This window comes from Myotis nattereri (assembly GCF_964212035.1).
Source record: "Myotis nattereri genome assembly, chromosome: 2".
Classification (NCBI taxonomy): domain Eukaryota; kingdom Metazoa; phylum Chordata; class Mammalia; order Chiroptera; family Vespertilionidae; genus Myotis; species Myotis nattereri.
The window spans coordinates 204,203,890-204,220,949 of NC_138076.1; the positions used below are offsets into that span (position 1 = coordinate 204,203,890).

The 17,060-nt window shown below is 44.3% G+C and overlaps 1 protein-coding gene across 1 annotated transcript in view; it reads left to right on the forward strand.

The window, feature by feature from the left end:
* The window catches only part of POLR3B (RNA polymerase III subunit B), a 107,927-nt gene extending 105,148 nt beyond the window's left edge, over positions 1–2,779 (forward strand). The window contains exon 28 of the mRNA XM_081082846.1: positions 2,343–2,779. Coding sequence (XP_080938972.1) covers positions 2,343–2,472 — 130 coding nt within the window. The 3' untranslated portion in view covers positions 2,473–2,779. The remainder of the gene's footprint in view (positions 1–2,342) is intronic.
* The last annotated feature ends 14,281 nt before the right edge of the window (positions 2,780–17,060 follow it).

Below are 17,060 nucleotides of genomic sequence, written 5' to 3' on the forward strand. Positions count from 1 at the left end.
TGGGTCAAGTTTCTTTCTTTGGGAGTTGTTGAGACCAGGGAAAGGTAATTTATATATTTCTACTTATATAGGTATGTATTTTTATTTGTGTATGCATGTATGTGTATATACGCATTGGACCACTTAAATAGTGGAGAAATAGTTCATAGAAGAGAAGGTTAGTGGGCTTTCTGGATCGTGAATCAGCACACACAGAAGTTTTAAGTAGATTAGGCTGGATTGAATTCACAGGATGATGACAGGAGAATCTGCAAGAAGTTGCTCCAGCTAAATCCATTTCTCCAATTCAGTTAAGGCATAAACATGATACTTAGATAAATTAGACCAACCCAGGCACATTAAAAACATAATTCAGCCGAAACCGGTTTGGCTCAGTGGATAGAGCGTCAGCCTGCGGACTGAGAGGTCCCGGGTTCGATTCCAGTCAAGGGCATGTACCTGGGTTGCGGCTGATCGATGTTTCTCTCTCATCGATGTTTCTAACTCTCTATCTCTCTCCCTTCCTCTCTGTGAAAAATCAATAAAATATATTTTTTTAAAAAACATAATTCATAAACTGTCATGCATTAAAAAGACCTTTAGGTAATCTTTTAGGAAAAGTAATTCTCATGTTTATATTATTGTGGATAGAGTCAAATACTCCACACTTTAAGCTCCCACAGCCCCCCGGGAGGGGCCCAAGCGTGGATCCCATTCTCTTCTCCTCAGGAGCTCCTGTCTGCGGAGTCACTCACCAGCACGTTCATTCTCAGCCCTGGTGATTTCCTTTTCTGAAATAATACAAGCTTTATTTTGCTGATTACAAAAATGATCCCTGCTCTTTATAAGATATTCAAAGTTACAAAAAGTATTAGTCAGAATTCCCGCCACTCAGAGATGACCCCTGTTAATATTTTAGTGACTTTGGGGGACATCTCTGTTGGCCAGTAGTTCTGAACCATTTTTGTTTCTAAATCATGAATTTTTTTGGTGTTTTTAATAGCAGGGAAATACAAATAGATACCAAAAATATCTTGGTACATGTGATTTTGGGAACTTCATACATTTACTGAAACCCATTTGAGGACCCGCTTGGGACCATGCTGTCTAGCAGACTGCTTTTTTCACCTCACAGTGTGCCCTGGGCACCTTTACATTTCAGTAAAGAGGTGTCTGCAGCATTGCATTCAGTGTCTGCACAGGTTCTCCTGCATATATGTCCTGGACTCACAGAACTATGAGCAGTCTTCTGCTTTGTGCTGCTGTAAATAGTGTGACCGTGAACATTCTTGTGCACATCTTTGCCACTTTTGTGATCACTTCAATAATATGCGTGTTTACATTTTTTACCCATGTGCCTTACCACCCTCCAGAATGGCCTATATTGTTCCCTGAGGGATCTCCCTCCAGTTCCCAGTTAGCACTGCATCTTCCAAGCCTTGGTACTATTCCTCTTGCACTCCTGTTCTCCCCTGTTACCTGGGAGGACCTAGTTTTCTACCTATTAAGTCTCAGGATTTGTACTGGATCCCTACTGTCCCAGGTGCCCCAGATCCTTGAGGTAAAGGGTGAGGCTCTGTTTTGGTCTGAAACCTGACAGAATAGTTCTCCCCAGGGACCCTTTCTTCAGTTGTAGCCATTGATTAAGATCTAATCAATGGCTTTAAGTTCCCTGGCTAAAAGAAAAGATAATCCTACTAGCATAGCAGGCATATTGATTAGGAATGTGGGCTGTTGTAAGGATTAAATGGGAATATGTGCATATACACGGGGCCAGTAAGTAAAGTAGCTCCAATGCTAATAGAAATAACCAACTTTGTAGAGCCTTGCATACCACCTTTCTATATGGAAGTCCCATCTTTCCCAGCATACTTCAAGTCTCTCAGTGACAGAAGTCAAATGATAAATGTTGAGCTCTTGCCTAGAATAGTACATTGCAATAGATGCTTATCAATACATGGATACTGAATCTGTTTAAAATGCTTTCAACAAGGAAAAGTCTAAATCTGAGTAACTTTCAGATGGTTCACATTTCGGGGGCTTATTCAAAACAACTATATTGGCAGCTGTTTTGCATTTTAAGGAGAAAGCTCTAAGAAGTATGGTGCTAACTGATTAAAAGTACGTGGTTTTAAAACCGGGGGAGTGATCGTTGTTTTGGTTTGGTTTTTGCTTCTTTGAGGGCTTCTTTTTACTTTGGGGACACAAGTACATTTTGGATAGTGTGGCTGAACGCCGAGGAGTAGAAAACCAACCCGATGGAGGAATGGCGGTAGAATTTGTTAGAGAGGATTCTCACTTCCTGCCTGCAGGCCTTTGTTCTGAGTCATTGTCCCTCTAATACATGCCGACTTGGGTTTCAGGTGCCATTACTGCAAGTCGTCCTGTCACGTGTCTTCCCTTCGTATTCCGTATGCCTGCAAGCTGCTCTTCCAGGAACTGCAGTCTATGAACATTATCCCCAGGTTAAAACTGGCCAAATACAATGAGTGAGGATGGGAAGGTGACTGTTTAAAGAGAACAAACCATATTTTGCAACGCAGTGCAAAATAGAAGGGACTGAGGACCATATCTGCTCCTGTGAATAATTCCTTTGAATGTTCTCTCGGAAAAAAAGCAAAAATCGATGGAAAGGCTTTTTTAACACTAGAAGACTGACTGAACACCCTTGATCGGTGAGCCTCGGGCCGTGGAAGAGATGCCAGCAGTGTGGACTATAATGCCGTTCTTCGTTCATGTACTGAATTTGATTTGCAAATGGACATGACCTAAAAGATAAATAAACTTTTATTTCTGTTCTGGTATCTTGAAATTTACTTGTTAGAAACACCATCCTTCTTAAAAAGAATGTTTGGGGTTAAATAAAACTCAAAGGTTTGTATGAAACTTGAGGGATATAAAGAATCTGTTTGAGCCCGGCCAGTGTGGCTCAATGGATTGAGCATTGTCTCAAGCACCAAGAGGTTGCTGGTTCAATTCGCAGTCAGGGCACATGTCTGGGTTGTGGGCTCAATCCCCAGTGGAGGGCATGCAGGAGCCAGCCAATTGATGCTTCTCTATCAATGTTTCTTCTCTCTCCCTTTCTCTCTAAAAAGGTCAATAAAAACTTTTTTTAAAAAAGAATCTGTTTGAATTAGTTGTGATCTGAGCAATATGTGAAGGAAAGAACTGTGGGAAGCCAAGGGTGTCGCTGATAGACCAGTGGCTTTCTTATCTGCTACTGTGAGAGGATAAATTTTTCCAACAATTGAATCCTGCCTTTATACACCCAAACTTCTTAACTTTAAGCTTGATGAAATATAATAAACATATTCCTACCATCTGAAGCAAGTTTGCCAAGGATGTCACTTTGTCTTATGGAATTAATTGCTACTATTTTGAACCGCCATGATCGTACCACGTGCAGTGTTGAATATTTGAAAATAATTCCATGGATGCGTTAATATTTTTCTGTTCCTTTCATTCCTCCCAAGATGTTAGCTGTCCATATTCTTTTTAATTTGACAGCCTTCTCCATTTCTAATTTGTTCTTAATTGCTCTGCCCTGAAGCCAGATAAATACTTGTACTAAGGGTTGTTTAGAAAATAAGTCAGAAAAGCTCCAAGTAGCTGTCTGAGGCTGCATTCCTAGCATGTCACAATGAACATGTTTCATAGAATATTAATAGGTTTTTATATACTGACAGGAAACACATGCCAGTGTGAAATAGGGTTGAGAAAATGGTTATAACCAAGTTAAACATACTAAGGACTTTTTCAAAGCCTTTACCAAGCTACCGTGGTCCAGGACTCTCCAAAAGAGGGATGTTCTGGGAAACAGGCTAGTCATCGACTTGAGAACCAAACCTCGACATCAGCTGGTGTAAAAGTCCTAGAGACGTCACGGTAAAAGGAGAATGAAGGAGACACTGTGGGTAGTAGGCCTTCCTTGGCCATCACCACGGGTCTCCAGCCACTGCAAGAAACATGAGGTGTAAGAAAGACAGAGGTTCGAATGCACCAAGGGCTTAGTTCATACCCATCGCCCTTTCCTTTCGTCTGGCTTTGTCATTCTCAGAATTGAGAGTGCCTAACGATGACTGTACTGGATGGCGTGTACAAAACATGTTCTGTACTTCGTGGGCCATTTAATGCGTTTTCTTGGGTGACTTTGACCATTTCCTATTACGTGACAACTCCACTTACCAGCTTCACCGAAGACGTGATTGCCTCGTAATGTGTGGCTCACCATTTCAGTGACCACTCGATGGGTCAGTTTGGGAAGAGCTACCAGTGTGCCGGGTTCATAAGGACCTGCCATGTGTGAGGCTCTGCGCTAAGGACAGAAAGAGAGCAGCAAGTGCCTGTGTCTGGAGGAGCCAGACTCAGCTGAGGCCCAGACGCCAGCTAGTCAGAGCACCATCGGTGATCAGTGCCAAGGACGAATCTCGGCCGTGCTGAGGGGGCTCCAGGCATAATGATGAACTGCTCTGGAGATTTGGGAACGATTCTTCACAGGCATGATCATTCCCTTCATACAGCTGGAGAAACTGAGTTACTAAGTGTCTGACACCCCAGCACCATACCCACCACTAATGGAAACAGTGTGGGCCTGGAAACCAGGCTCTCCGAGTCGGCTTTGTTTGGGCTTCATCTGTGATTCTCTTTTCAGTTACCGGATATGACCATTTATTTTTTATTGATTTTAGAGGTAGAGGGAAGGAAAGAGAGAAACATTAATGTGTTGTGGTTGATTCTTGTATGTACCCTGACAGGGGATCGAACCCATAACCTTGGCATATCAGGACTACACTCAACCAACTGAGCTACCTGGCCAAAGCCCAGATGTGACAGTTTTTATTTATTTATTTATTCAAGTATCACTGAGTGGTTGTTTTCCTTAAACTTTTCCCCCTAAAAAAAAACCATTCTAGGCAATTCTGATCATTTTGCAAGGAGTCACCTAACTAGCCTTCTAGGAAATTCTCAGTTTCTAAGCTAACAAAGATTAAAGAAAGTGTGGGTTCCAAATTGAGACATCCTTAGAAGAAAAATTTGTGTTGGGTTGCTATTTCAAAAACTAGCAGCCACTGCATTGGAATAGCATTTGATTTATTATGTGTACATGCCTTGTTTTAAAAAACTACCAGTTGGATTTCCATTTCCAGTAATGATAGAGTAGACTTTTACAGGCCACCCTCGAGCACTTTGTTCTCAGGGTCTTGCCAGGTCAGAGGTGGCCCAGGGATGAGAGGCTACAAAACCGCTAAGAGGGTGCAGCCCTGACCTGAGCCTTGGCAGAGCCGAAGAGCTGGGGAGACAAACCTGTGGCCTCAGAGTTACCAAGACACCAGGACCAGGAAGGCCACAGTCCCAAATAGGAAGCAAGCTCATCGAGGTGAGGCCAGCTTCCCCACTTCTTCTCCCCTTCGGTGAGTCTGCTCTGGCTGTCATAACAGAATACCTCAGACTGGGTGGCTTAAACGACAGAAGTTTATTTTCCCATAGTTCTGGTTGCTTGAAGTCCAAGATCAAGGTGCTGACAGGTTTGGTTTCCGGTGAGAACTCTGTTCCTTCCTGGCTGCAGATGGCTGTGTCCTCATGTGGCCTTCCCGCCGTGAGTGCTAGGAGAGAGAAAGAGTGCTGTGTCTCTTGCTCTCCTTAAAAGCACACCAGTCCTATCGGGTTAGGACCCTTGTGACTTCATCTAATATCAGTTACCTCCTTCAAGGCCCTGTCTCCAATACAAACACACTGGGGGTTGGGCCTTCAGCATGCGAATTTTGGAGGTACCCAACTCAGTTCATAATAACCCTCAGGTCAGCCCTAACCGGTTTGGCTCAGCGGATAGAGCGTCGGCCTGCGGACTGAAGGGTCCCAGGTTCGATTCTGGTCAAGGGCATGTACCTTGGCTGCGGGCACATCCCCAGTAGGGAGTGTGCAGGAGGCAGCTGATCAATGTTTCTCTCTCATCGATGTTTCTAACTCTATCCCTCTCCCTTCCTCTCTGTAAAAAATCAATAAAATATATATATTTTTAAAAATAACCCTCAGGTCATATAGCAACACAGGCTGAATTGCTAACAGTATTTATTAAAGCTGAATGTACCCAGCAATTCATTCCTCAGTATATGTATGCCCAGCAGAAATGTATGGAAATGTTATCAGTAGGCATGTACAAAAATGTTTCTAGTAGAGTTGTTTTAATAGCCCCAACTTAAAAATAACCCCTGCAGCCCAACAGGTGTGGCTCAGAGGTTGAAGGTCCACCTATGTACCAAGCGGTCATGGTTCAATTCCTGGTCAGGGCAACATGCAGGAGTGATTCTCTCTCATCATTGATGTTTCTATCTCTCCCTTCCTCTCTAAAATCAATAAAAAATATATTTTAAAAAATATAACTCCTGCATATTAACAATAGAACAGATAAATTGTGCCATGTTCAAAATGGAATACTATACAGCAGTGAAAAAATTGCCTACAATAATCTCAATCCTCTCACAACTATAATAGTGGGTTGAAAAAGTTAAGCAGGAGAATGCATACTGTATTGGTTCCATTGAAGTTCAACGGCAGGCATGATCTAAGGAGTTACGGTCACAGTTCCCTGGGCAGAGTGGGTGGCTAATGACTGTGGTGGAGGAAGGGGGCTTCTCGGGCGTGGCTGATCCTTTCCTGACCTGCGTGCTCGTTCCATGGGTGTGTTTATTTTATGAAAGCTCATTGAGCTATATGCTCTCAGGACTTTTCAGTTTTCTGAAGGCATGTTATACTTCAGTAAGTTTTAAAAAAAAGAACATAGATCCTAAATTTAATAGCTTTGTCACCCCAAATAGTTTTCCCATCTTCAAAATGAGAAGTATAATAGTACCGGCACCTAGGGCCATTTTAAAGACTCAATGAGTTGATACACCGAAAGGGCTCCATGCCTGGTACGTAACAGGTGTTCACAAATGTTTATTATTGTTTCCACTGATAATATCATACTTCTTACCATCCTTATCCTGAACAGCTTCCTCAGGGAAGGGTTAGGAGAGGCAATCCCGAGTTTCCTTTAGAAGAGGGAGTTGGGGAGCCAGCACCAAGTGCAGAAACCGTAGGGTTTTGCAGCAGTTATTTGTGAAAGCCGCCCTGTTTCACCGCGGTAGGGAGGAAGGACGGTGGTGGGGTTTGAGAACCCACTTCCTTGGAACATCCATTTACCGCTGACATCAAAGTGAGGCCTGTTGTCGGCACCGGAGTCCCAGAATAGTTTCATGAAGCCCACAGAACCAGTCCTCAAAACACTTCCATGTGCTGAGAGTCAAGTAAAGGATTTTGTGTTTTGTGTTTTTTCTAAAAAAAAAAAAAAGGGGGGGGGGGAGCCTTGATTGGCTGCTGCATGATGGGATAGTTTTCAGCTGCTTCAGAGCATTTTGGGCCAACACCTTCGCTGCCGTAATGAGTCACACGAGAATGAGCACATTAGGGCCCGCGGCTGGGCCCGGCGGCTTCCCGGCCGGCTGAGTAATAGAGAAGCCAGTTTCTGGGAGACCTGCAAATAATTCCTTTGGAAACGGATGGTCAGAAAAGTGACTGTAAAAGTAGCACCTCTTTACCATCCATATTTACTCCATATGTGTCTTGAAAACAGTTTGTTTCATTTGCTGACCAAAAGTTGGATTTTTTTACTACATCAGCCCACAGGGCCAACGTTGTGAGAAATTAAAGTCAAGCCTGAAAGAGGCCATTTTAAATGGGAACAAAAAAATAAGCGTGTGCCGTCTGTTAACCACAGCCAAGCTGCCATTTGGGTTTCAGACACAGGCTCCGGAAGCAATTAGGAGATTTGCTTCAACAAATCAAATTTATTGTGATCAGGATGCCATGGCAGGATATTTCAGAACAGCCTGAAACTCGCATTTTCACTCAGAAGTCTGAAATCTCAGCCCGTGGTCAAAGGAGTTAAAGCGTTTTTCAAGTGCAGGTAATAGCTCGTTCCATGCATAATAAATTTTAAGTCTGGTTAACTCCCAATCATCCACGTTAACACAGGCAAGGAGCGGTGTGAATAAAGCAGATGATGGATTCAGACCCTTTCGTATTGGATACTGGGGTGAAGTTCACACTCACATTTTTAACAGAACTGGGAGGTTTAGTGAATTGGCTCTACTTCAGTGGCTTCTAGGAACACTGTATTTGAAAAAACTGGAGTAATATTGCCCTTTAACGTTAAGTAATGATGACAGATCTTTGGAGGGAGCAGGGATGCCTGACAACTGGGATGCTTCTAGGCCAGGAGTTCTCAGAGTGGGGTTCCTGGACCAGTGTCATCAGTATCACCAGGGAACGTGTTAAAAATGTGGGTGGGACCCAGCAGTCTGTCTTAGCAAGCCCTCCAGGGGGTTCCCACTCAACCTCAAACTTGAGATCCACTGCTTTGGCTGCATGAAGAGCTCTGGATCCCCCCTCTCTTAGAGCCAGTGTTTAGATTCTTAGGGTTCCAGGGGGACCCACCCCTTGGGAACTAGCTCCCCACTCTTCTCTCATTCTTGCTGCCGTGACTTTCCTTAAGCAGCAGGTTGAATGGGCCTGTTCCACCCAATGAGCCTTGGCCCCACTTTCCTGTCTCCCCCACTCCTGCCCCTGCAGGTGAGGAGGCTGAGTGGAGGAAATGGGCATTAAAGGCCAGATTTATACAGAATCAAGATTGTCTCCAGACATGGCCAAATGTCCCCAGGAGGGCAAAATCAGCCCCAGTTGAGAACTACTGAATTAGACAATGCATATGAAAAGTAGATTAAATTACAAAGCAAGTGAGAACCATTTTAAATTGCAGTTATTTGGATTTGTCCTCAGTAAACTGACAGCCCTTGTACTTTTGGAGAATCTAGTGATTATCCAGAATTATTAAGTATAACTGTTACTCTATTATGCCAACAAATGTAAACATGAACCACAGAGCCCTTATTTTTTCTTCAGTGTACAAATTATAAACAGCATTAGATAAAACAGATGTCTATTGTGCTGGTCATTAAGTTAAATAAGTTTCATTCCTATTATAAATGTGCTTTTATATATCTAACTAGAGGCCCGGCACAGGAAATTCATGCACAGGTACGGTCCCTCGGCCTGGCCTGTGATCAGGGCCATCTTCCCCGGCAGTTGGCCCTGACCTCTCCCCTCTACCCCCGCCCCCCCCCCCCCCCCCCCCCCGCCGCCAACCACCCCTGGTTCCCTGTTTGCCATCGGGCAATCAGAGCCTGCTGGCTGGGGGGAGGGACCAAGAGGTAGGCTGTTTCTGCCCACTTGCTGGCCCTGCCCCCACTGCGGGTTGCCCTCTGTGTGTGGGTGACTGGTGGGGCAGGGCCTTGGCCTCGTGTCACCTGTGTCCCCACCACCCACCCCAGTTCCCCATTTGCCATTTGGCAATTGTAGCCTGCCGGATGCAGGGAGGGACCAAGGTGGTCAGTGTGCCTCATAGTGACTGGCCGAGCTGTTGTTCTGGTGGGTCCACTGTTAGGGTCAATTTGCGTATTACCCTTTTATTATATAGAATGGTACTATCACAGATAGTAAAAGATAAGGTTAGTTATAATCTGCATTTTTATTCACATTTGCCCATAGCCTGATTCATTTTAAAGCTAGTCAGTTTTTGTTTTTTGTCAAGGACACATACTGATTTTCATCATTTACCCAATAATATGTCAGCTTTCCATCTGCCTGGCTGCCTCATGCCAGGGACTGTTCAGCTCCCAGTCTACCCCAATGCAGAAACTCTGCCTTCCCTTTGAATGGTCCTGTACAAGTAAATGGGGTCCTATGTCCTGGGAGAGCTCTATCCTAGCAAGCTCAAGACTGCCTGCACTTTAAGATGACAGGAACAGGGCTGGGTCCCCAAGCAAAATCTCAGCAGCCTCAACTGTCTTTCTGAGTGACTGGAAATTGTCCTTCCTCATTAGTCTTGGTCTTGGTGTCCCGAGTAAGCCTACAATCTGTCAGGAGCTGAAATACATAAACTTCGGTCCAGAAACTGAAACGGGGCTGTTAATGATTCATCACCTGCTCTGCCAGCAGGGAGTTATTCTAATTACCTTACTCAGTGTCAGATGTTACAAAAATCAGGAGTGAATAATTGTAGAGATTGTGGCAGTTACGGTTCTGATCGTACAGATGTTGTAAGGACCTTTTAAATAAAGTCAGGGATGCAAATACACATACATATGCTCCCATTCTGTGTCTGGATCCCCTTGGCAGCCCCCTAATCAGTCATAGCAGCCTCGCCTGCTAAACCTGAATTTGACCTCAGGCCCTTGAACACCAAGCTCAGAGCCACAACCCTTCAGCTGAGAGGCAGGAGCTGCTGTGGTTGAGAACAAGGCTGCCTGCCTTCACATCCCAGCTCCACCGCCAACTAGCTATGGGACCTTGGGCACGTTGTTTGCCTCAGTGTCCTCATCCTTAAGAAGGAGGTAATAACAATACCTACTCATGGGGCTAATTGAATCGATTCATGTGACCCACGTCGGTGCTCAATAAATACCAGCTATCACTGTGGTTAATTGGAGGTGGCTTCCATATGGAACCTATTTGCCATCCTGGTAGCATACAGCCGTTTCTCTCTCTCTTAATTAATTAAGTCTATCTCATCTGTGTGACTTATTACCTGTGTGGGTGGCCTGTTGTGCCGATAATGCTAGGGTTTGATCCTTGTTGGAGTAGTAAGTTTAAATGTGCCCCTCACTTTTATTCAAACACTCCTCAACGCATGCCCTTGGGTACAGTGGCAACTGGGTCAGAAGGTGTGTTGCAAGTGAAGCCATTTCCACTCTCAGAAAACAAACAGCTTAAAGTACTTACCTAAGAGTGGGTTAGGAGTGCAGTCCTCATGTGGGAAAGAAATTCAAGACATGCATACGGCATTATGGGCCTTCCCATCGAGGATCCCCACTCCATCGAGTTACCAGATTGTACGTAGATATATATTCATATTCAGCTGTGTGCACTGAACTCAGCATTAATGTCCCCCACGTAAGAATCTGATGACCTGCCTACGAAAAGAATTTGTGTATGAAGGAATCTTTGGCTGATGTGCAAAGGAAAAAGTCTCCCCTGGAAAAATGCAGGCCTTACACATTTAGCAGACCCTTGTGTCCACAGAAACAGTCATCGGCAATTAGGCAACTGCGGAAAGATCAGAGGCAGGAGCCCGCACATGAAACAGAGGCGGCACATGAGGATCGCCGCCTTCTATCTCTGAGTTATGGGCGGCCGGGGCTGCTTCCCCCTGGGCCCAATCTGCTCTGAGCTTTTCCTGCTGCGGACAGAGGCCCCCGGGACGTTTATGCACCCCAGTTTTCATGCAGCTTACTGATCCCTTTTCACATGAATGAAAAACGCCTTTGATTTTGAATTCTCACGTCTGGTTTGTGTAACACTTAACTGATGTGCCAGAATCATTCTGTACCTTAAAGGGGGTCTCGCACTGGGTTATTAAAATCAGTCCTTCTGTGAAGAGTCACTTTGCTCACTTAAAGGATGACGGCCCTGCCTTTCTTAATGACGCTCATCTCGTTAAACCTGGATCAGGGAAAAGAGAGACCAGCAGAGCAACCGTTGGAACCCGGCCAGAACCCATCGATGCGTTAGTTGGTCCAGCCACACCAGCGGCTTCAAACAAATAGCATCTGCTGGTCAGCCGAGCTGGAGCCCTCTCAGCCTTTCAGCCCTGAACCCTGCTTCAGGGCATTAGTTCCTGTTAGAATCCTGATAGAGACCTTGAACCGGTGGGTCCGCTTCATTTGATCAAATGATGGAATGGACTGTTTTATTCCTGTGAAAGTCGCCATCGCCGGAGAGGTCCACACCGTGAATCCATTCACCCCGCCCTTGGTTTCTTGCAGGAGGAAGGGCATTCTACTGCGTCCTGGGGATGCCTTCATGACTTAGATGCTCAGGATTGGGAGGGAAGATAGAGAAGCTGCCACACAAGGAGGGGGAGGCTGCCATTCACGTGTGTAACTTTCACGAATTGAATACATGCTCAGCGTTGGAAATGAGAAGGAAGAGTAGTGTTTAAACAAAGCAGACAACTGCTTTCACCTCCCCATGGTCAAGTCGAGGTGAAGTGAAACGTAATCTGCTGCCTCCTCATGCTTTTCACAGCGTGAGCGTCTCTAGAGTTAAAAAGGTTGTGGATGGGTTTTGTTTCTTTTGTGCATTACAGACCCGACGTTGAAGACACCGTCCCATTAGGTGCTCAACCAAAGACATAGCCAGCTGTTCCAGTGCTTAGTGGTTAAAGTTGCCTTCAAGGGTGATTCTGACTTTACGGGGTTTCCCCTTTAAATGCTGACTAGAAGCTAATGCCCCAAAGACACTGGGTTCCTCTATCACAGGAGGAGGGGGGCCAGCCTGTGACATCGGGAGTGGGAGCTCCTGAGTAGTCAGGGCAAGTTTCTCAGAGGAGGCGACAGCCACAGCTGACGTTTGAAGAACGAATGGACATGAATCAATGCAAGGATAGTCTGGGGTGGCATTGAAAGTCAGGAGGAGAGAGAGGAGGAGGACGATGAACTAACCTGTCTTCTCAGGCCCCTCAGGAAATGCACAGGGATCAGGAGGAAGGGGTGAAGGCAGCGAGCGGCAAAGGGAGCAGACGCAGCGAGGGGTCTCCTTGATTCTTTTCCTTCACTTACCATTTTCAAAATAATGAGTTAGTTCCCTAGCATCCTTCAACAATGAGCTTTGGTGAGGTATCATTATGGACTCATGGATTAACTATTTTTCATGTGTCCCAATCCATAGCAGTTTTATCATTCTGAGGCTCAAAGTGTCTCGTCTTTGGCCAGGAGAGGCTGTTCAAGTTTGCTCCTGAGTCCTTTGGATAGATACACCCCAGCAGTCCTTGAAACTTGCTTGCTTCCAGGTCTGCAATGATGTCCCAGGCTCCTATTGTCCATGTGCTGTCCCAGGACAGGACTCAACCATTTCTCCTAAGAGGCCAGTTTCTTTTTTATGGGAAACGTTTCAAGACCACAATCCAGGTGTTAGGAATGCTCATTACTACTGAGTGGGTAGTTGTTTCTAGGTTTTTTGGATGATTAAAGGTAAGATAGAAGATGGAAGGAAGAAAATGAAGGAAGGGGGGAGGGAGGCAGGAAGAGTAGAAGGGAGGAAAGAAGAAAGGAGGGAAGGAAGGAATCATGAGTCCATACTAATTATTCCAATTCCAATTCAGGGCTGCACGGTTTTCTTAATTGCAAGAATCTTACATCTATTTTCACACCAAAGTTCCAAGTTCTCAACACCAACATAATTACTATCCCAGAATATAAGCACAACAGTCTCAGAACAACACTACCCACATTACCACAAATAACACCATTACGGAAGAACGTTTTTGTGGCTTTAGGGGTCTTTCTGTTTATTCAGAATATCTCACTAGGGATATATAGTCAAATTACTGGTAGGGCAGTAATTTAGAATTGTTCTCTGTGTGATTTCTACTGACGATATACAAAGTTAGATTAATTTATTTCACTTAATTTTGTTTTTTTAGGAATTTGTTTCTTATTTAATTTTCTTTTATATTAAGTCTAGCTTCTAATCCTGTCTTCTCCATTCTATTTGCTTCCTTCTAGAGTTGGCCATTTACCTTTTTTATGTTTATATTGTTATTGTTTTGTAAATATATGCACTTATCCTCTTCTTCTCAGTGGTTGACTATTGACCTATAAACCAAGAGGTTACGGTTCAATTCCCAGTCAGGGCACATGCCCGGTTGTAGGTTCAATCCCCAGTGTGGTCACATGCAGGAGGCAGCAGATCAATGATTCTCTCCCATCATTGATGTATCTTTCTCCCTCTCCCTTCCTCGCTGAAATCAATAAAATGTATTTTTAAAAGAACAACAAAAAATTGACGCATCTACATATACTTTACCTTGTGTATTGTTGTTTTTTTCACCCAATGTTACATTCATGAGAGCCCTGCAGTGTAGTATGAAAAGGAAATAGATCTCTCTATCAATGGGATCAGATAGGACATACTCTGGAGCCTGCCTTTTATCACTTAACACCCAGGTGCTCCTTTCTGTCTTCCCCTAATGTTTAGGAAATGCAATCCAATTCACACCCTTTGTGGCAGGGCTTCCGTGACAACACTGCTCAGGTTTTGGTTCCATCCATCAGTTAAAAATTACATACATGTAGTCCACCAGTTTGAGGTCAAATAATATGTAGAGTTTGAACACATTTTGTAAACAATAAAACATTTTAAATTACTCCCACTTGTTTAAATCTGTGACAGGAATGATATTCACCATTTTCCACCCAGTATTCACATGCAGCTTAATGACGAATGACTGGAGAACCTTAGGTAGGGTTCCCATCAGTCTTCTCTTGTTTTTTCCTCAATTATTAATTTTTGCTCATTAGAAATGCCTAACTCACGCGTTTTTGGTGGTTCTAATAGACAGTTGTGAATGCTCCTTGTGGAAAGTGTTTCTGTGGCTGCCTCAGACCACCTCAGGACTAAGCAGCTTCAAACACAGGTTACTTCTCATGGTTCTGAGGGTGGGGGTCAGTGCAGGGCTTAGGCAGGCAGTTCTTCAGCACCTGGAAGAGCCGGGTCAGCAGGGGTGTCTCCGGTGCGTTCAGCTGGTGGCTGGAAGGCCTCACTCTCGTCTGGCGCCTCAGCTGGATTGTCTGGAAAGACTGATAGCCTTGCTCACTCCCTCTTCCTGTGGCTCCCCAGCAGGGGTCCAGATGCTTTACAAAAGCTGCTCTGCTCCGGGGTGAGTATTTCTAAGGACAATCCCAGGCACTTATGAAGGACAGCCTAATTATCATTAGGGATGTCCCATTGGTCAAAACAAGTCCAGAGTCAATGTGGGCGGGGACCACACAGGTGTGTGAACACCAGGGGGCATGATTGGGAGCCACCAATGGAACAGTCCACCCAGCCTCCCTTCAGCTCTACCTTAGACTCGAAGCTCCCGCTTGTGTCATGCTCAACAGCTGGGGGAGTACATGTTTGTTGGGATGCAGTGATAAATGCACCCCTTGATGCTGTCTTAGGATTTCACCCTGGAAAATATTTCATTTTCATTGCAGCATTTGGATGTAGCTTTTAAAATAAGTCTGGAGACCTACCCTTACCAGGAGCAGTCATGGGATGTTGGCCCTGGAGTGATAAGCTCTGGCCACACAGAACACTTGCTATTTCACTGAGTTGATTCCTTTGAGCAAGGCACTTGACATCATTGAAATGGTCCTAACTGGCATCATCAGCATCATGAAAAATGTTTTATCTCATCCCCTATTTTACAAAAACACCACATAATAGTTATCTCCTGGGAAGGACGAAGGATCAGGGATGGTGGTCAAGGATCTAACTTTATCTGTCCTGTTTGGTTTTTTATAGCCAGAGTATTCTTGTGTACTACTTCTATAATTAAGGATAGAGTTAACAGAGAAGAGACAGTTTACATGAGCTTTTCACCTCCCAGCATGCATTCTTCAGCGTAGCAAAGCCCAGTCCCCTGCTTCGTGTGGGTGTCTGAGGTTGGGGCATAGCCATGATTTTCACTTTCCTTCAAAGCTGAGTCCAGATCCAGAGGCTGGTTATTACCGCTGATTGTTCCGTATGTGTGTGTGTGTGTGTGTGTGTGTGTGTTGGCCTTTAGGGGCACCTCCTTGGTAGGGGATATTTTTCTTGTTTTTTTGTCACTACTGGTCCCAGCACACCTCATTCTGTCCACATCATCTCAATCAAGAACTAACCATTACTCAAGTGGGGAAAACATCTTGTCTCCTGTGTCAGGGTTTTCACGAATAAACCCAATTTCAATACGCAATACACTTTTGCCTCACGTGTGTACTACAATACACCACGAGCAGAAGTACTCTCTGTATGTCAGAGGTTTTGTCCAGCTGAGCAGACACGTATCTTAGAGCATGTTCATCCAAGAGCAGTGGCTGGTCCATATTGTGCACCCCTGATCATATGGGCCATCCAACAGATCATTCGAAAAAGAAAGCTACCAGGTGCTCACTCCACTCTTGTTTAGAGCATCATCTTAATGATGTGGTTTGTTTTAGAAGCTTTTTTCTCAGGAGTGTGACTCAGGTACTGAGGACAGCTATAGGGGAAGTTAAGAGATTCAGGAGGTAGAAGTTCAAAACCCAGCTCTGCCACTTCCTAGCTACACGCATGGACTACTGGACAGGTGACCAGGGCCAACCAGTCAGTAGGTCACATTTTTGAGAACTTCCTGCAGCATGACAGGTGGAAATAAATGACAGCAGTGCCATAAGGTGCTGAGTGGGAGGGTCCTCTGTTATAATGAGTTGCTATGCACATGAAGGGGTATAGTGTTATTTGAAGATGGACCTAGATTAGTTAAAAATGTATTTTGGAAACTCTGAGGCAACCCATAACAATGTTTTCAAATAAGTGTTAATTGATATACTAAAAAAGAAAATAAAATGAAACCATACAAAATGCTCAATTAAAACCAGAGAAGGCGGAAGAGAGACAAAGTAACAAAGAACAAGTGCAAGGAAGGGAACACATTTTAAACATGGTAGATTTTTAAAAAATATATATTTTTATTGATTTCAGAGAGGAAGGAAGAGGGAGAAAAAGATAGAAACATCAATGATGAGAGAGAATCATTGACTGGCTGCCTCCTGGAAGCCCCCAACTGGGGATCGGGCCCACAACCCCGGGCATATGCCCTTGACCGGAATTGAACCCTGGATTCTTCAGTTTGCAGGCTGACATTCTATCCACTGAGCCAAACCAGCTAGGGCAGTGATGGCGAACCTTTTGAGCTCGGTGTGTCAGCATTTTGAAAAACCCTAACTTAACTCTGGTGCCGTGTCACATATAGAAATTTTTTGATATTTGCAACCATAGTAAAACAAAGACCTATATTTTTGATATTTATTTTATATATTTAAATGCCATTAAAAAAAAAATATCAACCGAGAAAATGAGTTCGCGTGTCACCTCTGACACACATGTCATAGGTTCACCATCACTGAGCTAGGGCAAACATGGTAGATATTAATCCAACTATACCTGGAATTGATTTTAATGTGAATTGTCTAAATAAA